This window comes from Panthera leo, chromosome A3 (assembly GCF_018350215.1).
Source record: "Panthera leo isolate Ple1 chromosome A3, P.leo_Ple1_pat1.1, whole genome shotgun sequence".
Taxonomy (NCBI): Eukaryota; Metazoa; Chordata; class Mammalia; order Carnivora; family Felidae; genus Panthera; species Panthera leo.
Window position 1 is genome coordinate 124,074,132 of NC_056681.1, and position 22,159 is coordinate 124,096,290.

Below are 22,159 nucleotides of genomic sequence, written 5' to 3' on the forward strand. Positions count from 1 at the left end.
AGAAAGAGATATATTAATATAAAAAGTATTATGTAAAATATTTCTCCTACATTAACTGTTAAGGAATTTTTAGAAAAATCTATAGTACCCATTGCTATTTTAAAAGGGATGGTGTTAGCATGTGCTTATCTGTGTGCATGGGGCCTATATCTCAAAGAAATAATCTGCTGGCTTTTGCATGTGTATTTATCTCCTTCTGTTTTTATTACAGGTACCCAAGGGCTGGGCTGGACAGTTTTTTCTTTCTTCAGTGCACACCTAAGCAGGAACAAAGATTCAAAAGCCCTCACAAGACAAAATTTCTTTTAGGTGTATTTGCAGAACCAGCTTTTCTTCCCCCAGAGGCAAAATAAGACTGTGACTATGGGAAGAAAGGGACAAAACAAGGGCAAGGGGTGGGGGGGTAGCCAGGAGGAGAAGGACTGGGAAGACAGATGAGGAATCACTGACATGAGAGGGAGAAAGAGAGATGTCCAGGAGGCCAGGGAAAGGATGAGTTCACATCAAGTGTGGTTTCCTTGGCACCTCTCAAATTGAGATGCATCTTAATTGGTCAGCAGTCCAGGGTACTCGTACGACTCATGAACAGAGGAGGGATAAACAGTTAGTATGGGCTAGGTTATGCTGCAGTAATAAACATCCCCCAATCTCAGTAGTTTAAACAATAAAAGTTAACTATGCACACACTACATGCCCACATAGGGTTGGCTGGGGGCTGGCCCTCCTCCATATCGTTGTTATATCAGGACCCAGGCTAACAGAACACTTCCAGTTACCAAAACAGAAATGGAAATGGAAAATGCAGGAAATTGTGCACTGGCTCTTGAAGCTTTACCCTAGAAGGAACATACATCATTTCAACCCACATTTTATTGGCCAACACAAGTCCTGTGGTCACATCTAATTCCAAGGGGACAGGAAAATGCAGTCCACCATGTGGTCACAAGGAGAGCTAGCAATAGATAGTGAACAGTAGGCATGACTACCATAGTAAAGGACTTGGACCCCTGGTCTGGGGATGGAGATATGAGAAGAGAACTGCTTCCCATCAACAGGTAGAACTGAACAGGTTGTGATTTCTCTGATGAGCAAAGCAGCAGTGGACTCTACCATGTGCAGAAGCTTTCTGGAAGTAAACAAAGAAACTGATTCCACTGGAAATGGGGAGTGTGGAGTAAGAAATGTTGACTTTCACTTTATACCCTTTGTAATGTTTGAAGTTTTAACCACAACTTTCATTTGTATGGGTTATTCTATGAGATTCAGGTTCCCCCATTCCCAATATTCAGCAGAAGACAGTGTAAATGGCCAAAAGGAAGTTCAAAGAATTGAGTGCTTATGATGGGGAGTAGCCATGCTCTGCCCCAAACTGAAACATCCAGATGCTTTTGGGTTGACCTAGGGTTAAAGAACACTGCCCTGTCTCCACCCCACCCCCACCCCCACCCCCCAGGAACTCAGCCAACATCTGCCCCACACATTTCCTGGAACTTATTGCTTCTCTAGAGGGAACAGCAAGGACTCTGACCCTGGGCCCCAAGACTCAGAACATTTTTTTTCCCAATCCAAAGGCCAGCATCATGACAATTACTATGCCATCTCTGATTATAGAAGGTAAGTAGCAACGGAAGAAATCATGCTCATGACTCAGAGCAAGGAAGTCCAATATTCTCATCTCTAAAGAAATCTCAGATTTCCAGAGCACTTGGGTGGCTCAGTCAGTTGGGCGTCTGACTTCGGCTCAGGTCATGATCTCACAGTTCATGAGTTCGAGTCCCAAGTAGGACTCTGTGCTGACAACTCAGAGCTTGAAGCCTGCTTTGGATTTTGTATCTCCCTCTCTCTCTGCCCCTCCCTCTCTCTCTCTCTCAAAAATAAATAAACATTAAAAAAATTTTTTAATTACAAAAAAAAAAAGAAATCTCCTATTTCCATCTAAGATCATTCCCCTATTATTCTGGGGGCCCAGGAAGGGGTCCAAGGCAGAACAGAAGCTCAGGGAAGAAGTCCTGGGAAATTGCAAGGAGAAGGAAGCTGCCTTCTCAGACTCTGGCTTTGAGGACCCTTTGCACCATCACAACAGGACTGTGAGCCAAAAGCCAGTTGATTGGGGGAAGGATGGGAAGACTGAGTCACAAACTGAGACGTGGCCTAACTGGAGTGCACGACCCAAAGGCAAGCCTGTGGTAGTTCAGCCCCTTCTCTGCTTTCCACCCCTAGGCATTCATCCACTTCCAGGTGGACAGGACTTCTCAAGACTTGGGAGGTATCCTTCCTCCTTAGAGAACCTTCCCAGGACAGGGCCTGGGAGCCCAGGGCAGAGCAGGCACTATGGGGAAGACAGCCATGCATGCAAATGCTAAAAAACAGAAATGTCATACACGTCCTCATCATTCAACAGCTATTTCATTATTTTGAATCACCAAACGTTATTGGTCAGCAAGGAGCCCAGGAGCATGAGAGGAAACGAGGGATGGACAAACATGTCTAAGAACTAACCTTTACTCTCACCAAACCCAAAGCCCAGGAAAGAGCACAATACACAACCAAGCACTAGGGTACATGGCCCAGTGAGGTTCATGAGAGACAAAGGCACAGTTTGATGGGACCCAGAAGAGGAAAGTGATATGGAGAACAAAGGCAAAAGAAGTATGGGGCAAAAGTTAAATTTCCTTACAACTTGCAGCCCATTGACAATTACCTGGGACAGACAGAGTGACCTTCCTCTAGGAACTCAGCTGCTTCAATGTTAATACTTTGCTAGAGGCTAAAGGAAACCTTAGCAGGGCGCCTGGGTGGCTTAGTCCGTTGAGCATCTGACTTCGGCTCAGGTCATGATCTCGCGGTCCGTGAGTCCGAGCCCTGTGTCAGGCTCTGTGCTGACAGCTCAGAGCCTGGAACCTGTTTCGGATTCTGTGTCTCCCTCTCTCTCTGACCCTCCCCCGTTCATGCTCTGTCTCTCTGTCTCAAAAATAAATAAATGTTTAAAAAAAATTTTTTTAAAGGAAACCTTAGCTTGACATTAGCCTGAAGTTCAGGATCCTATAAGTCTTCTTTAACATAGGAAAATCCCTTGGAAACTTCCTTTATCTCTAACTCTCCACTCCCCCTACCAATCCCACCCCCACCCCACAAGATATGTGTTAACAATCATCCTCCAAATATATGGCCCACTGATATACATCTGAAGTCTAAGTTTTTACTAAACAGTAGTAAATGACCCCTCAAGGTCTTGGAAACCTTGCTTCCAAATTCCTTAGAGACTTACACTATCCCTAACCCCCTCCCAACTTGAAAGTATATAATCAATCATTCTTCATAACCCCAGTGCAGCTCTTTCTGCCCGTGGGTCCTGTCCCTGTGCTTTAATACAACCAACTACCTTTTTTGCACCAAAGACATCTTAAGAATCCTTTCTGGACCATTTGCTTCTGGAGCCCAGTGTTTCATATCAGAAAGAACTAATACCTGTTCAAGGTGTTCAGTACTTTTCCTGGGGACTTTCAGCCTTATCCATGGCCTCCTTTAACAAGGAATGGGATAAAACCAACTTCTCGTAATTTTCTTTTCTCTAAAGTAGGCTGTGCTGCTGGGGGGAAGGATATGAAGATTCTCCTAGAATTTCAAGAACAGCACTGATAAAGAGTTCACAATTCAGAAGTGTGGTATCACAAAAAATAAATATTAAGTCTTTGTCCCCAGTTCCTGGCACACAACTCCCAAAGCCTTGGAATCTCTGGAGTGATGGGTATCTTTTGTATGCTAATGAGATGACTGGTGAGTGGGGACCCCAGAGAGCTTCTGGAAGGGGGCTGATCTCCAGAAAATCCAAGACAGATGAGAGGGTTGGGACTTTCAACTCCACCTCCACCCCTGACTTTTGGGGAGGGCCAAGGGGCTACAGATTTAATTCAATCACCAGGGCCAATGATTAATCCACCTACCTCATGGAACCTCCATAAAAACCTCTAAATGACAGATTTTAGAGAATTTCCAGGTTGGCAAACACATCAAGGTGTCAGGAGGGTGACACACCCAAAGAGACCATAGTACAGAAGTGTCACACGCCTTCCCCCATGCCTTGCCCTATGCATGTCTCCCACTGGACCCTCCTAAGTTATGTCCTTTGTAATGAACTACTGATAGTAAAGTGTTTTCCGGAGTCCAGTGGGTCATTCTAGCAAGTGATCGACCATAAAGGGAGGGACTGTAACCAAGTTGGGCAGAAGCATGGGTGACTGAGGGACCCAATGGTTGTGACTGGTGTCTGCACCTTGTGCCTGAGCCCTTTAGCTTTGGGGATCTGCATTAACTGTGTCAGAAATGAACGGAATCATTGGATACCCAGTTGGTGTCAGAAAAAAGGAGAATTGGTTGATGGGAAAAGAAAACTTAACAGAAAGAGCTTGTGGGATCCTATTCTATGTCTGTGCAATAAAAGGAAAGCCCTACACAGTTGTCTAGGTGCAGCTGCAAGAGGAGAGGTGCTGAGCAGTGTTCCCTGCCCTCCTCTTTTCCAGTCCCTCCCCCATGGACTCACGAACTGCACCCCCAGCCTTTCTAGGCATTGTCGTCATCCTTCCTATCCCACATTCTCACCTGGGCAGCCAGCTCTCTCTGCCCCCTTGCCTCTATGTAGTCCTGGAACCACATTAGCCTTCCGAGGTCTGTTCTAACTTTTCATCCTTTCTTCTAGAAATTTGACTGCCCTCCCTTTTACCCAAAGCCAATAAAATCCCTCCCTCCCAGGGATCTGTCTCTTACTTCTTTCCCTGTTCAAGCCAGTTGGTGGTTTTAAACAGGAACTAAAGTATCATATTTCCCTGAACAAGGTTTGTCAGACCCAAAGGTTTTCCATTTGCAGGAAATGAGAACTCACTCAAACTCACCTGAGCCGAAATTGGAAATTTATTATAAGGCATCAGGTTGTCCTTGATGATCAAAAAGGAGGAAGGATGGGTAGATGGCAGTTGGGCTACAGAAGGTCAGAGACCAGAACTATAAAACAGCCAGGGACCCAGGCTGCTGTCTACTCACGTCGTTCCCCCAGCTCTCAGGGACCACATAATTCTCACACCATTTCACTGTGTATCTTCATCCTTCTCTGCACGGGAGCTTTCTCTGCTTCTCTGCCCCCATAATGGAAGATGGTTCCACATACAGCCCAGGACTTACAATTCCTCAGATTAGGCAACCATCAGAATTCTAAATCCAAAATCCCCAAAGGAGGGAATGTATTTCATGCTCCCCACCTGGAATATCAAAAAACCATACCCAGAGAGGCAGCCATGTAATACCAATGTGGCTGTGAGATCCACCTTCACTGAAGGAGCAGTTCTTAGAGAAGGAGGGATGCTGTACTGGCTGGATACCCCCAAAACTTCACAACAGCTGTATTTAGCATTCCAGTTGCTCATTAAAATTATGCAGAGTCAGCCTACAGAGAAACTCGCAAGGCCACTTGTGTGGGGATAGAGGTGTCTGCAGCAAGGAGGGGAGTGCACAACTGTCCAGTCCTTTAGTCAACATTTTTAGTGGTTGGAGCAACTTCCAGGAGCAGCTGGAGATACAGGGTGGCCATCTGCAAACACCTGGGCTGGCAGTGGAAATAGACAAACAGGAAATAGACTGGGATGCCACTGAGCAGGAACAGGAAGATGTACAGGAACTCAATCTGGGGGTGGTCAATGATGGGCGCCAGCACCAGGTAGAGAGAAGCAAGGAGCATGATGACAGGAATGATGGTGGGGACCTGCAATGGACACAGGGACCTGGATGATGGAGAGGCACGGGATGTTGTATGTAGCCCTTGGGCTCTGTCCCTCCTGCCTGCCTGCCTGTTGCTTTCACCTGGCACCAGCTCCTCTCTTCCAGTCACTGCCATCCTACCTTGCCTGGCCAGGGAAGCCGCCTGCCAGGTTACAAGGGGCCATCCAAGGATCAGGGGCTTTGGGACCCAGGCTAATCCTCTCTATGCTATGTGAGGATTAATCCTCCTACTATATGTGTGCATCCTCTCTGCATTTGTCTCCTGTTGTTCTCCCTCAGGGTCCTCCAGAGGAGAAATGAGTCCCCAGTAAGCAGAATCGATGCCTTGTGATCCAGATGTCCTCACCCCCAGGAAATATAGAAATTGTCTACCAAATATGACATCCTTTCTTACATTCTTTCTCCAGGCCCCAAACGGGGCTGTGGTCCAACAATCTGCTTCATGCAACAGCCTAGGGTTGCAAAAAGCCCAATGTTTATTCCAGACTCTACCTTGTAAGGTCGAGGAAGATTCTTCTTCTTTATCCGCAAGTACAAGAGACAGCCAATGGTGGTTCCATAGGTGATCCAGCCAAGGAAGCTAAGAGGCAAACATGAGCCACTTACTCTGAGGCCCTTCCCTGGGTGGGCCCGTAAGACGGGCTGGCCTACTAGGTGCAAACCTGGGACAGAAGTGCAAGCTCATCAGGGGCCTTTCAGCTACCCCCAATTGTCCTTGTCTATGCAGACTTAGGAAAGAAGAAGGCAAGGCTGGGGCACCAAGAACAGGAATGCAATGGAGGGTATTCTTGCCTCCTTCATCTCCAGTCACAAAGTGACTCACACATACAAGCCCAGGTACCCACTTGGCTTCATATTGGGCCTTGTTTGACTGCCCCTGACTGGACAGAAAAGGACAATTTTCAAAGAGAGGGAGGAGCATTTGTGTGTCTAAAAACAGGAGTCTGGTGAAATGTCAAGGAAGCCTGTGCTCTCCTCAGGGACCAGCACACTCATAGCAGATGCTCCTACTTTAGAGTCGGTGACAGGATAGGTCACTGAACACCCAGACAAGTGCCTGGCCTCTGCCTTCCCCAGTGTGGTTAGTTGAGTGGCTGATATAGGTCTGATGGAAGCCTCATCTGACCCGGGAGATGGGATCCAGACCAGGCCATCTCTTGAAGCAGTCAAGACTGGGAGACATGGGGTCCTTGTTGGGATAGATCATCCCCAACATTCTCACTCTGTGCCGGAACACTCTCAGTTACATTCCCCAATCTCAGCCCAAAGAAACCCTGGGTTCACCACGGTTTGATATTATTCTCATCATATAATGATTTTATCCTTTCTCATGGGAAAAAGATAAAAAGAAAACCAGATCTGTTACTTAATGTTCTGAAGAAAGTCACATCAAGCATTGTATATCCTGTTCCAGAAGATTAATTATACTTATGACAACGAAGAAGAGAACACGCGATGCCTGAGAAATTGCTCTGAGAGCTCCCTCGGCATCCAGATGCCACACTTGCCTGTAAGTGTAAGGATGTGCCCACGAAACCTGTTTCAGATGAGGTCATAAAACCACAGCTGGATGGCACGACAGTCCATCATTTCTGCCCCAGGCAAGGTAATAAAGGGGGTCAGAATATGTCTCCATTTTGATGCAATCTCTGATTATACCTACCCAGCTTGGTTGTGGGTCTGCCCTAGGTTCAATAAAGATATGCTGGGTCAGAGTCCTGAGCACAGATCAGACTACAAAGGGAAAATCACACCACAGCCAAGGGCTACAAGTCGTGGTGAGTAAAGCCTGAAGATAGCTTTAATGTGATCTCAGCGACAGAATAAAGGAACAAGGAAGAATAAAAAATGACAAAGACAACACAAGCCTTTAACTTGTCTGCCTCTTGGTGAAACATTTGTCTCATTGAATTTTTGGAAATAGGACAAGAGAGGAGGGAGCCACTTTTAATTTTGGAAACATAACTGGGAGAGAATGGCTGAAATGTGTGTGCATGTGCAAGAGCCCTGAGCTCAGGTTTCCAGAAGTGTGCATGCATATCTTTATGTATATAAACAGGCATATATGTGATAGTTACACATAGGGGCTTCCAGAAGTGTGCACACACGTATTTATATACACACATGCATGTGTGTGAGTGTGCACACATAGGGGGCTTCTATATACATATGAGTGTATGTGAGTGTACGCACAAAGGGGCCATGAGATACCCAGCACGGGAGGACAGTCTCACTTGCCTCAAGAAGTTCACGATGGTGCTGAAGCTTCCTGGGATGACCAGGACCAAAGCCACTGCCGTGGTAAACATCAGGGCCGGACTTGGTGTGAGGCGATGCACATGAACCATGGACAGAAGTTGGGGCTGGGAGCAAAGCCAGGTGTCAGGCAGCCGCCCCGCCAAGGGAGGCGCAGTAGGTTTCTGCCCTGGGAAGTTCCCAGCCCTCTTCCCCTGCCAAACTCACTCCGGACACCAGTGCACCAACCTAATAGTCCCCAGTCCCCACAGCTTCAAGATGCAGGTCTCTGTGGCTCACCTGGGGTGAAAGCAGGCCCAGCGTACAGCTTGGGAGGCCGATCACTCCAGAGACCCAAAAAGCTTAGGACGTGGGCTAGAGTGTAGGGAGCTGACCCACATGCCTGGCCAGGTTGTCCAACTTTCTATTGCTCATCCCCAAGACAGGAAGAGGGACCAGGGGTGGGAAGACAGAGGATGGGGGAGAAGAGGGTGGGATGGTTATGGATGGAGCATGGAATAGGATCATGGATTATGGTAGTAGACTGTATAAGCACTCAGCAAATAGTCTTCCCTCTCCCACCTCTGTAGGAAAAATACTAGGTACTTCCCCATCCATTGACTCTGGGCTTGGCCAATGAAATGTGAGCAGGGATAACACAGCAGAGGCTCGAAATATACCTGTGTGGCTTGGCTTGGTCTCTTGAACCCCTGCCACCTGCTTTAGGCAAAAGCATGCTTTGGCCTGGGTCCCTGAGACAAGAACAGACTCAGAGACCTGAATGAGAAAATCTGAACACGAACCCCAGGCTGAAGCAGAGCCATGACAGACCCAGGGACCGATGAGCAACATGAAGCATTTGCTGTTGTCAGCCCCGTAGATCTTGGAGTTGTTGTTCAGCATCATTGCTGCGAAAGCTACCAGAGGGACAGAGTCCCCAGGGGGAGGGGCCCTGAACGTACTCACCAGCTCGGCTCTGCTCCTGTGGCTCTGCCCCGCTGCCCCCACACCGTTTGCCCTACACAAACATCCCTATCACCTACAGACTCCACAGTGTGATCCAGTATGGTGACTCCCAAAACCTGGAAGTCAAAGGACTGGAGTTTAAATGGAGATACTTGGGATGCTTGAGTCTCATTCTTAGAAGAAAAGAGGGTTAAGGTGCCTGGGTGGCTCAGTCAGTTAAATGTCTGACTTCAGCTCAGGTCATGATCTCACAGTTCGTGAGTTCAAGCCCTGCATTAGGCTTTGTGCTGACAGCTCAGAGCCTGGAGCCTGCTTCAGAGTCTCTCTCTACCCCTCCCCAACTCATGCTGTCTCTCTGTCTCAAAAATAAATAAACACTAAAAAAAAAAATTTTTTTTTTTAAGAAGAGAAGAAGGCTATGTCTTGTAGAGGGAGTCCTGGCTTGGGCTAAGTGCTAAGCTCAGGCAGGAGAAAGCTTAGCCCTCCTGCAGCCCCCACCACCTTGGCCAGCCCAGACCCCATCTCTCACCATGTGGCCTTCTCTCGCAGCCACATAGCACACGCGACTTCCACCGAAGAACATCCCATTGGCAGAGCCAAATGTCGAGAGTACGACAGCCAACGGTACCAGCCAGGCCCAGGCCCCCAGCACCTGGTTCCTAGGACAACAGAGGGTCAAGGGAAGGAACTCCAGCAGCAAACTGGAAGACAACAGCAAGGAAACAGAGCAAGCGAAACATCTAGAGGCAACTTGAAATATACACGGGACACTATCCTTCCCTAAACCTGATGTCTGCCCGGTGGCCAAGGAACACACCACTTGACTCACTCACCCCCAGCTCACAGCCATAGCATCAGAGGAAAGGATCTCGTTGGGCGACAACACTAGCAGGTAACTGATGTTGACCAGGAGGTACAAGCTGGTGACCAGGGGGATGGCGATCATCACTGCCCACACCAGGTTCTGCTGCAGAGTCCGGAAGAAGAAGCCACGTGTTAGGTGGTGAGTTCCTTCTCAGGCCCCCAGAACAGGCTCGTCAGTGCAGTGCTGAGCTCATCCTGGCCTCAGGGAGTATGTCAGGCCCTGGGGGCCACTCAGGCTGTGTGCCCCTCCTCCACGTGCTCACAGTCCATGGCCTGGATCCACAAACAACAGATGTGCTGGGAGGCCACGAGGGGCACGAACCAGTCTGAGCAGTGGAGATACAGAGGGCCTGAGAGGAGTGGGGGCACCCACAAGAACAGAGCACAGAGAAGGGACAAGGAAGTTAAAGATCTTCATTCTTGGCTATTCATCAATCTTTCCAGCTGTAATATTCCAAGACCACCATGACAACCCTGCCTATTTTCTGGATCTCCAGGACTCAGGCCCACCCAGACTGAAGGCCATTTCTGCCAGGGGTTCCACTCTGACCCTCAGGCTCCTCAACTGGAAATTGGGGGTCATTGGGGATCTGTAAAATGGGACTTCCCACTGCTCTGCCTCCCTGCAAGGTATGAGGGTCAGCACAGAGGAGGGAAAAGGAAGGGCCTGGACATAAGGGCTGTGGGCACACAGAGCAGCTTATCCTATGGAGGCATTGTGCCACTCTGACCCTCGGTCTTTCAATTAAGGTACTGAGCAGGCGTCCAATAAAAATGGAGGAATAAATGAAAACTGGGTAAAACAGAGTGTACTCCCTCCCACTTCACCTCCTGGCCACCCTCCCACCGCCTCCCCCCCCACCCCCCCCATGCCCTGGACATCATTCTGGAGCCAGGAGCAAATAGAAGGAAGGAGTCTCCCTCTGAACCCACAGAACTCCATTCAACATTCCCCAAAGGAACACCTGGGTGGCTCAGTAGGTTAAGCGTCCGGCTTCAGCTCAGGTCATGATCTTGCAGTTCGTGGGTTCGAGCCCCACATCGGGCTCTGTGCTAACAGCTCAGAGCTTGGAGCCTGCTTCAGATTCTGTCTCCCTCTCTCTCCACCCTTCCTCTGCTCACATTCTCTCTCTCTCTCTGTCTCTGTCTCTCTCTCAAAAATAAATAAACATTAAAAAATTAAAAACGAAAACAAAAAACATTTCCCAGGCTTGGGCCACCCTGGATAGACATCTACACCTCAAAGCAGTAAACGCATGTCCACGACACCCCCGGCCTCACGCAGGACTTTCTCTAGATGTCCTTTGGCTTACCTCTTGAGGGGCAGGCAAGCACTGATGAGCCCAGAGCCTCTCCCCTCAGTACCAAACAGGACCCCAGAACCTGGTATTGCTGCTACTGACACTTACAACATGAAATGAAGCACACAAGAGGTCATTCTGTTGGCAGGGAGGTCTTCTCCAGACTTGGCACAGAGCTGTCCCTGGGAGGGCTGAACCACAGTCCCACACACACCTCCTGGCCCACCACTAGGTAGGACCCTCCCCCATTTTAGCGTCTGCCTGGTTAGCACATCTTCTCTTCTTCAACATTATATAAAAAGCAATTTCCAAGGGTACCTGGGTGTCTCAGTCGGTTAAGGATCCAACTACTGAGCTCAGCTCAGGTCATGATCTCGCAGTTTGTGAGTTCAAGCCCCACATCAGGCTCTGCACTAAAGTGCAGAGCCTGCTTGGGATTCTCTCTCTCCCTTTCTCTCTGCCCCCACCCCGGCTCGCTCTTACTCTCTCTCAAACATAAATAAATATTTAAAAAATAATAATAAGGCAATTTCCAGAGCTTTCTGCCAGCCTGAGATCTGCCACAGAAAACTCTGGAGGCAAGCACAGGAGGAAGGGGGTACTGAGGGCAGAGTATTGACCTCAGGGCCTGTCTTCTGCCCTACTCAAACTTCCTTGAGACACAGAGATGCCCAGTTCTTTCTGGTCTCTGCGTTCCTGTTCACACTGCCTCTAAACGGCTGTTTTGCCACAAACCACATTAGCCCTTCAAGGGTCAGCTCCAGCCCTCCTCTCGCAGGACTGCTGGACTGTTCTGCCTCATGAGTTCCAGCAGCAAGTGGAGACAGCACCTCAGCCAGCTTTATTATATCCTAGCCTCTGTCCCATCCTGTCCTGTCCTCTAAGGGCAGGGGCCAGGGAGAGTGACCAATTTGCCCCAGCTTGCCTGAGACTTTCCCGCTTTTCACACCAGAAGCCCTGCATCCCTAGGAAGTCTCCAGTCCTGGGCAACCTGGTCAGCAGACCTAGCAGGTCATGTGACAAATGCATGCAAGTGAAGCCAGTAGGACAGCAATGGACTCTCATAGACAGTAGGTCCTCTCAGGTCCCCTCCAGCTCTCAAATCTGAGGATCTGGAGGCAAAGGAAATGGCCCCAACCACTGTTTCAGCGTGGCAGCTAATTCCTCATCTTCCCAGTCCTGAAAGTGTGTTCTGCCTGGGCCGAGAAGAGGCCACATGTAGCAAAGATGGGCAATGGAGCAGAGTCCTGGGTTCCCCCTACTGCAGGCCTTGCTGTGGGGTGCCCTCAGCAGGCAAGCACCCACCGTGCATGACCCAGCCACATGCCAAGTCACAGGGAAGGGATCTGACATGCTTTTGAATTCGACTCCTCTTGGACAGCCCACCAGCCAGCTAATGAGCTATGACAGCCAAGCCCCAGGTTGTGCCACAAGAACAGTGAGATTTCCTGGTTTCATTCTCAAACACCTTAACTCTTTACTCAAATTCCAGGGCACATGGGCATAACGCTGGCCCAGGTTTGGCATAGGATCTGCCGTTTCTTGAAAAAGAGTGTGAAACAAAGATACACTTAACATGTGCTTCAGAGCTCAGACTTAGAGCCAGAATTTCAATTGTCCATCATTCAGAGGCATGGCTTTGTTTTTGCTTGAAACCCACATTTGTTGGGGCGCCTGGGTGGCTCAGTTGATTAAGCCACCGACTTCGGCTCAGGTCGTGATCTCACAGTTTGTGAGTTCGAGCCCTGCGTCGGGCTCTGTGCTGACAGCTCGGAGCCTGGAGCCTACTTCAGATTCTGTCTCCCCCTCTCTCTACCCCTCCCCTGCTCATGCTCTGTGTCTCTCTCTCAATAATAAATAAACATTAAAAAAAAAAAAAAAAGAAAGAAACCCACATTTGTCAAAAATGCAGGGGTGCCTGGGTGGCTCAGTCGGTTAAGTGTCGGACTTCGGTTCAGGTCGTGATATCAACAGCTCGTGAGTTCAAGCCCCTTGTCAGGCTCTATACTGACAGCTTGGAGCCTGGAGCCTGCTTTGGATTCTGTGTCTCCCTCTGTCTCTGCCCCTCCCCCATTCACACACTCTCTCTCTTTCTCTCTCTCTCTCACTCAAATATAAATAAACATTTAAAAAAATGTTTAAAAAAATGCAGAGGTCAGCAAACTACAGCCTGTGGACCAAATCCAGCCACTGCTTGTTTTTGTAAATAAACTCTTATGGAGGCACAGCCACCCTCATTTGTGGCCTATGGCTATTTGCAACAGAGTTGAGTGATCGTGACAGAGGACTCGTGACCCACAAAACCTAAAATGTTAGCTCTTTAATCCTTTATGGAAAAAAATTTGCTAATCCATGCTCTATGGCATGGGAGCTTGTCTCACTCACCTTTGGACCCCCTTGCTCTTTCCCTGGACCAGCTCCGAGCCCAGAGCCTGGATTCAAAGAGAGAGGAGTCTAGCCCTGTGAACTGAATGAGCCCGTGCCCGAGCCCGTGCCCCTGCCCGGCAGCCCCAGCCCCACCCAGAGCCACCATGGACACACAGTAACCATTCACCTGAAATTACAGCTGTTTATGGCACTCCATACACAAGTGATTACGCCAGTTAATAACAGTTAATACCTTCAAGCCCTGCGAGGTAGATGGGACAGCTATTATGATCCCGTTGATAGGGAGGAACTAAAGCACGAGGAATTACATGCAAGAATAAAAACTAGGTCCCAGGACTTCTGGCTCTCACCCCGGTCTCTCTGTGCTCTGAGACTTCAGTCTCCAAGCTCCTCTTCTCTCCCCAGATTCTCCCAAACCCCCCTCCAGGGAGCCTCTGCTGAGAGGTGAGACATGTAATGGCCCCTGAGCCAGCCCCGAGGATGTAGAGGAAAAGACTCAGTTCTCACCCTCTGAAAATTAAAGGCTCCTGCAGGAAAAAAAGAAAACAAATAGCAACCTAAGCAAATATATTTATAGCAAAGAGTTAATTTCCATAGTAACTGAAGAGTCCAAATGTTCCAGCTATCAAGACAGATAACAAGCTGAGTCATCAAGCACGGCCTCTTGCTAGTGGTATGAACTCACAATCACTTCCCCTTTTCTAAGCCTCAGTTTTCCCATGTGAAAGATGGTGTTGATAATACCGACCTTGCCAGGCAAATGAGACCATGAGTGTGATCCTATAAAGTTCTGTGCTCACTTGGGAAGTTATTATTCCTCTAATTCCATAAATTACTTAAGGTAGACAGTGGGCTGGCATTCATGACTTCAAAAAGGGTACCCCCATTTTCAGCTGATTCCTCATGGTTTTAGTCAGTTCAAATAACAATAATTGGAACAGTTAATGTTTGGAGATTTCACCCTCTGAAGAAGTATTATGGACTCACCTTTGGGTTCTTGAGCTCTTCCACCACATAGTTGACATTATTCCAGCCATCGAAGGACCACATGCCCTGGTAAAAGGCCATGCCAATGCGCCCAGCCTGCTGTGTTGTGTTGTGGAAGGCAAGCAAAAAGGTTTCTGTGTGGCCCCGGCCCTGGCCCAGCACCACGGCCCCACCCACCACGATGACCAGCAACGAGAACACTTTGGCGACCGCGCACACGTTCACCAGCATGGTGGCCAGCCGTGAGCTCCAACAGTTGACCAGCGTCAGCAGCAGGATGCAGGAGGCAGCCACGCCCTTCAGCACAGCCTGGGGCATCGAGGAGCAGCCAGGGTAAAAGGGGGTCACGGCATACTCAGCGAAGCTCAGGGAGACGGCAGCAATGGCAGCTGGTCTGACCAGCAACACAAATGTATAGATAACCAGGAAGGCTGGCAAGGAGCCAAAGATTTGCAGGATGTAGGCATACTCCCCTCCAGATTTGGGAACCAGGGCACTCAGCTCAGCATAGCACAGGGCACCCATCATGGCCAGGAGGCCACAGCCTGCCCAGACCATAAGACTGGCTCCAGGGCTGCCCATGTAGACCAAGACCCCCTGTGGTGACATGAAGACACCAGAACCAATCATACAGCCAGCCATCAGGGACACGGCACTCCACAAACCAATCTCCCTCCTCAGCCTTAGCCCCTCACCACCTGGCTCCCGTCCTGCCACCCCCTCACCACCATTTCTTTCCTGACTTCTCTCCATCTCAGGGCTTCAACAGTCACTGTGTCTAGCTGAGCAGAAGCAGATACTCTCGTCTGTCTTGCGGGCTTCCTGCAGGGGTTAATGATTACAGCACTTGATGAAGTCTGAACCGGAGACCAGACAGCCAGGGCATGACATTCAGCAGGCACAGAGCCTTCACTGATCAACCGGTCCCTGTCCAACTCAAACTCCAGTATAGGCAGTATACAGGAGCTGTTTGCCAGTGTAACCCAGGGATCAAGGAAAAGATCAAGGAAAGAGGGATTCTAGTAGAAATCCCTGCTGCCCAATTCCACAGCACTATGTGAGGAATAACAGTTGGACGGGTGTTCTGTGCCAACAATAACAATGCGGAGCAATTACACATCAGGAACCTAAAAAAGTCTCTGCAATAGTTTTATCAGCCAAGCAATAAAACCCCTGTTTTATCAGGATTCCAATTAAAATTGCATGAGCCCTGCTTTAAGGAAGAATCAAGACAATCAAAGAAGAAGATTCAAATAGTTCAGAACAGAGCTTTACCCCTACAAGGAAAGGACCATGTGGTTAGAAGCACAGTACAGGGTGTGGAATGGGATCCTGCATTCAAATCCCAGGTTTAGTCCCTCATAGTTGTGTGACGTTGGACAATATCTCTGAACTTCACCCTACTCATCTGTCAGTTAATTACAATACCCACCACATAGTGTTACTGTAAAGATTAAATAGCATAGTCCAATCAAAGTAGCTAGAATAGTAGGTGAAATGTAGTAGGCTTTCCTTAAACATTAGCCAATACTATCTGGCTAAGAGTTTCATTAGTTCCCTAGTTTTATATATATATACATATGTATATGAATATATATTTTAAATATATATTTCATTGATTTATGAATAATGTTCATTTTAGGATATAGTTTATAACTTTTTTGTTAACTCTCCCTTATATTTTGATTTTGATTTTTTTATTTTTTTATATTTTAGATAGATAATGTGCATGAGCAGGAGAGAGGGGCAAAGGGAGAAAGAGAGAGAAAGAGAGAGAGGGAATCTTAAACAGGCTCCATGCTCAGTGCAGAGCCTGAGACAGGGCTTGATCCCATGAACCCAGGATCATGACCTGAGCTGAAATCAAGAATCAGATGCTCAACTGATCCACCTAGGCACCCCTTTCCCTTACACTTTTAAAATCTTGGGTTATAGAACCTTTACTAGTATTGTTATAGAAAGGTCAGTGGAACTCACTAGCATTTAGAGTAAAGATGCTGACACCCAAAGTGAGCAGAAAGGCACCTGTGATCTCCCAGACTGACCTAGCTCAAGTCAGCCATATGGGCTACTTGGATCTCGTGTGCGTGTGTATTAATAAAGCCCTTAACAGATGTCACTGGTTCCTGGGGTGTCCATCTTACCTCCTCCCCTTGATTCATGGAAGCCTACTTGACATAGGTCCTCAGAAAATGTAGAGACATCTTCTTGAGAAAATCCCTGAAGAGGGGGCCCTCCAAAATTCAGAAGGAGGTCCTCCAAGATTCCTACACAGTACAAAGAGAGAGAAAAGGACAGAGAAGTAATTAAGGGGGGGGGGGGGGGGAAGGAGCTACAAGAATTGGAGGGAATGAAGATAAAAAAGGATAGAGTCCTGGAAGCTCAGGAAAGAAAATCATCTTCCTTCCTGGCAATAGCTAAGTAGTAACTAAGACACTTAAATGTCAACCCTCTTCTTCTCCAGGGGCTGTTGCTAGTGGATGCCAACTGCAATGTCTGAGAACAGTCCACAAGACCACCCTGACCTCTAACACTAATAGCAAGTTTGCAGGGTTCCAAGACTATCCTTACGTCCAATAATTTGTTAGGAAGACTCACAGAACACACCAAAAGCTTTTACACTCAGGTTATGTTTTTACACTTACAGGTCCAGATTAAGGTCACTCAAGGGAGAAAAGACATAGGGAAGAATCCAACAGAATTCCAAACACAGAGCTTCCAGTTCTCTTCTCCCCGAGGAGTCAGGACATTGTTATTCTCCAGGCATCAATGTGTGACAATAAGCATATCATATTGCCAACCAGGGAAGCTCACCTGAGCCTTGGTGTCCACTCTTTATTGGGGTTCTATCACATAGACATGGTTGACTGCTCATGTGGCTGAATTCAGTTTCCAGCCCCTCAGGAGATCAAGCTGATATTTTATGACCCAAAGCCTCCATCCAAAAATCACATTGTTACTATATGGCTGGCCCAAGGCCCCCAGGCAAATGAAGACCCTGCAATCAAGCATAACATTCCAAGGGCTTGGAGATTACCTCCCAGAAGCTGAGGGCAAGGGCCAGACCTCTCTTTGGGCAAAGTTAAATTCTTTACTACAAAGATATGGATGTACCTGTGAGCTGAAGAACATTATGAGAACATAAAGATTGTTTTGAATGACTCATCTTGTCAAGTAGGGTGTCTAAAGAGGAGGACCCTAAATTCCAGGCTAAGGAGCTGAGACCAGCCAGGAATGGGAGGGAAGAGGATGATGAGTAGGAATGAGTAGGGAAGGGCTCACCTCAAAGCTCTTCCTGAATGGAACTAGAGACTCTGAAGTTCTTTGGGCTTCAATTAGCAAATCCAACTGCCCTCCCAGAATCTGACAAGTGTGGTCTTCAGGTCCAAGGTCGGGCCTGCCTGTGAGGAAGGAATCTCTGAAGCAGAGTTGAGCCTATATGACATCCCTGTGCTGCGTCAGAAGTGATGGGGTAGCTGATGGACCCAGTCTGAAGCTCAGCCAAATGGATGTCTTAGGAAGAAATTCAGCACCCAAGAACCAGAGAGTCATGTTTTATACCACTGTGCATTCAATGGAATCTTTATTGGTTCCATTTCCCATGAGGAAAATGGGGCTGATGATTCTCCCACAAAAGTGTTCATGAAAATAAGCCAAAAGCCCTCATGTCCCATCATCCTATGGAGATGAATGAAGTTATGTTAACTTCTATTTGAAGAAATAATGGCTGGAAATTTCCCAAATTTGATCATTTATTTACATAACCAAGAAATTCAACTCCAAATGGAATAAACTCAAAGAAATACCCAGACACCTCATAATCAAATGATCAAGTCAGACCATGAGAGAATCTTGAAAACAGCAAGAAAGAAGCAATTCATCTTTTATAAGTATTCCTCAACAAGATTAACAGCTGATTTGTCACCAAAAACCATGGAGGCCAGAAGACAGTGACATGGCATCTTCAAGTGCTGGGCCGGGGGGGGGGGGGGGGGGGGGGGGGCGGTGGGAAGGTAATGTCATCCAAGAATTCTATTTCCAGTAAAACTCTCTTCAAAATTAAAAAAAAAAAAAAATGAAGACATTCTGAGATAAGCAAAAGCTAAGATTATTCATCACTAGCAGACCTGCCCTCCAAGAAATGCTAAAGGGAGTCCTTCAGGCTGAATAGAAAGGGCACTAAGCAGTAACTTAAATCCACACAAAAAAATAAAGAACACTGGTAAAAGTATCAACATAGACAAATATAACACAATATTAATGATGTATTTTTTGTTTTTACCTCCACATTTTTCCTAATCTAATTTAAAAGACAACCACAAATGCTGCTAGGGCATGGGATATCTACATGAAAAAGAATTAATTTGAACCTCTATTTCACATTATATATAAAAATTAATTCAGAATGGATCGAAGACCTAAATGTGAGAGCTCAAACTATAAAACTCTTAGCAGGAAACTTAGTTGCAAATCTTCATGACCTTGGACTAGACAATGATTTCTTAAATATGCCACCAAAAGCATAAGCTACAAAGGAAAAAGAGATAAATTGGACTTCATCAAAATTTAAAACTTGTGTGCATCAGATAGTGTCCAAAAAGTGAAAAGACAACCCACAGAATGAGAAAAAATATTTGCCAAACTTATACCTTTATATATACCGAATATATAAAGAACTCTTACAACTCAACGACAACCACAAAAACCCACAAACAATCCAATTTAAAAATGGGCAAAGGATTTAAATATACATTTCTCCAAAGAAGATAGTCAAATAGCCACCAACCACATGAAAAGATGTCCAACATCATTAGTCAATGGGGAAATGCAAATCAAAACCACAATGGGATAGCTTTTCACACTTGCTAAGATGGCTATAATTGAAAAACAGAAAATAAGAAATGTCAATGAGGATGCGGAGGAATGTAAACCCTCACACACAGTCGTTAGGAATATAAAATAGTGTGGCTACTGTGGAAACAATGAACAACTTCTCAAAAATTTACACATAGGGGCGCCTGGGTGGCTCAGTCGGTTAAGCGTCCGACTTCGGCTCAGGTCACAATCTCATGGTCCGTGAGTTCGAGCCCCATGTCGGGCTCTGGGCTGATGGCTCGGAGCCTGGAGCCTGCTTCTGATTCTGTGTCTCCCTCTCTCCCTGCCCCTCCCCATTCATGCCCTCTCTCTGTCTCAAAAATAAATAAAAACGTTAAAAAAAATTAAAAAAAAAAAATTTACACATAAAGTTACCATATGACCCAGCAATTCCATTTGCAGGTATATACCCATAAGAATTAAAAACATACATTCACCCAAAAACCTGTACACAATCTTTTATAGCAACATTGTTCTTAATAGCCAAAAGGTGAAAGCAACCCAAATGTCCATCAATTGACAAATGGATAAATTCATCAATTTATGAATTGGTACATTCATACAATGGAATATTATTCAACCATTAGAAGAATGGAGTACTAATACATGCTATTACATGGATGAGCCTTGAAAGCATTATGCTAAGTGAAAGTAGCCAGACACAGAAGGCCACATATTATCATGTGACTGCATTTCTTTAATGTTTATTCATTTATTTTGAGAGACAGCACACATGCACACATGCCAGCTGAGAGAGAAAGAGAGAGAGAGAGAGAGAGAGAGAATCCCAGCAGGCCCCATGCTATCAACTGTTAGCACAGAGCCCGATGCAGGGACTCGATCTCATGAATCATGAGATCACGAGCTGATATCAGGAGTCAGATGCTTAACCTACTGAGCCACTCAGGCATTGCATTTCTATGAAATGTCCGGAATAGGTCAATCCAAGGGACAGAAAGTGAATTAGTGGTTGCCAGGGGTTGATGGGAAGAGTTAATGGGGAATCACTGATTAATGGGAATGAAGTTTCTTTCTGGGGCAATGAAAACATTCTAGAATAATATAATACTGATGATTGCCCAATATTATAGATATACTAAAAACCACTGAATTGTACCTTTAAAATGGTGAAAATGGCAAATTTTATATTATGTTAATTTTACCTTGATTTTTATATTTAAAAAAACAATTCACTGCACAGCTTTGGAAAGACTTTCCAAGTGAGGGTCAATCCCAAAGCCTGAGTTCAGTTGCCTTTAAGGGAAATCTGTCTCCGTCCTCCCAACACCAAGAAGTTCAATCTTCCCCTGTGTTTCTTTTTCCCCCAAATCCCCAAGGCACCCACGGGTGCTGACACTGCTCTGTGAGCCAGCCTTCCTGTCAATCCTCTGCTCTGCTGGGAGAGCCAAAGAGCAAACGTGCCACTTGAAACCAGACCCAATGATTCCTCGCTTCCAGAGAGCCCCATCTGCTGGCCTTGGCTTTCTTCGCTGCATAATGTGCACTGACTGAGTGCCCAGAAAATACCATGCTGTGGATATGTAAAAGACTGTTCATAAATGCAAAGTTTTTATCCAAAACTAGCTAAATATTAACCTATCCCCCATGAGACACAACTGTACCCCGCACTGAGCCACTGAAGTCATGGGCCCTAGAGATGAGCTGATCCAATACCACCCTGCTCCCTGGTGAGGACACTGAAGTGCAAAGTGGGGCAGCACGGGGCCCAGGCCCCAGAGTCAGCTGGTTTCTCCAGCCATGCTGAGTGATGACCCCAGTCTCCATGCACATCAGGGAACCTCGCTCCCAGTAGAGCAGGTCAAGACCGAAGCAGCCATATCGGTGGCCCTTCCAGAGATTCCTCTCTTCTGAGCTTCAGTTACCTCTGTATCCTCTATGGCACTTATCACCTTCTCTCTCATTTTCCAATTGTTTACTTGCTTTTCTATCTCCCCCTCTGACCAGGTGAGCCCCGAGAAGGTCAGAAAAAGTCTCATTTTTTTCTATACGTTTTACCGTTGAGCCTAGCAAGAACGGTCAGGAAATGTTTTCCGGAGAGATGAGAAAATGAGGGAGCGAGTGAGTAAGTGAGTGAATAAATGAACGAGCAAATAAATAAATAGATTAGAGATAAGCTAATAAATGAGTAAAAGTCTGAACAAGAGAGTGTGTGAATGAACAAACTCCCGCTCTAAGCTCTGAATCCAGAGGTCAGTCTAAGGGCCGAGGGATTGGTCCCCATGATCAGGCTGGGATTTCACAAGAGGGTCCCCTGGGCTGGTGGCGTGTGACTTGGAAAGAGCTTGTAGCACTACACAGAACTGGAGAAGAGTCCAGGAGAAGCTGGGAGTCGAATGAGTCCCTGGGCAGAGCCCCCAAGGATGCTGCCAGAAACAGTTTAGAAGAGGCTCGGCTAGTCATTCTGATGACTGATTAAACCCTGGGATCTCATCAGAGGCTCACTGCGTTGTCCCTGGTCTAGGCAGGATGGTTGCCCTTCCCACTCTGCCCGTCCGTGAGCTCAGAAGGGCCCATGCCCAATGGGAAGTGTAAACAAGGTTCTCACTAGGTCCTTGCACACAGAACAGACCTTTCTTGCCTCCTATCAGTGGTCCTGATCACTGCTTCTCATAGCCTCCAGATGGCCCCACCCCTCTTCTCTTTCATACCTGACCCCAGCTACACAGAACCCCTAACCTGACCTGATTGAGAGAACAAGTCCTCAACCTTCTGACTGCCCAGCCCCCTGTCTATCCATTCCAGCCCCAGCCTAA

The 22,159-nt window shown here is 47.0% G+C and overlaps 1 protein-coding gene across 2 annotated transcripts; it reads right to left on the reverse strand.

The window, feature by feature from the left end:
- Nucleotides 1-4,916: 4,916 nt before the first annotated feature.
- Nucleotides 4,917-15,263, reverse strand: LOC122216582 (b(0,+)-type amino acid transporter 1-like). Of its 2 annotated transcripts, XM_042933604.1 has the most exons (6): nucleotides 14,511-15,263; nucleotides 9,804-9,937; nucleotides 9,500-9,629; nucleotides 8,008-8,132; nucleotides 6,262-6,349; nucleotides 5,426-5,752 (listed from the first exon to the last, which is right to left on the reverse strand). In XM_042933604.1, the coding sequence occupies exons 1-6, from the start codon at nucleotides 15,261-15,263 to the stop codon at nucleotides 5,519-5,521; spliced, it is 1,464 nt and encodes a 487-aa protein (XP_042789538.1). In that variant the 3' UTR covers nucleotides 5,426-5,518. The 2 variants fall into 2 exon arrangements, with proteins under 2 accessions (XP_042789539.1, XP_042789538.1); XM_042933605.1 differs by lacking the exons at nucleotides 8,008-8,132; nucleotides 9,500-9,629; nucleotides 9,804-9,937 and having other exon boundaries at nucleotides 4,917-5,771.
- Between the last annotated feature and the right edge of the window lie 6,896 nt (nucleotides 15,264-22,159).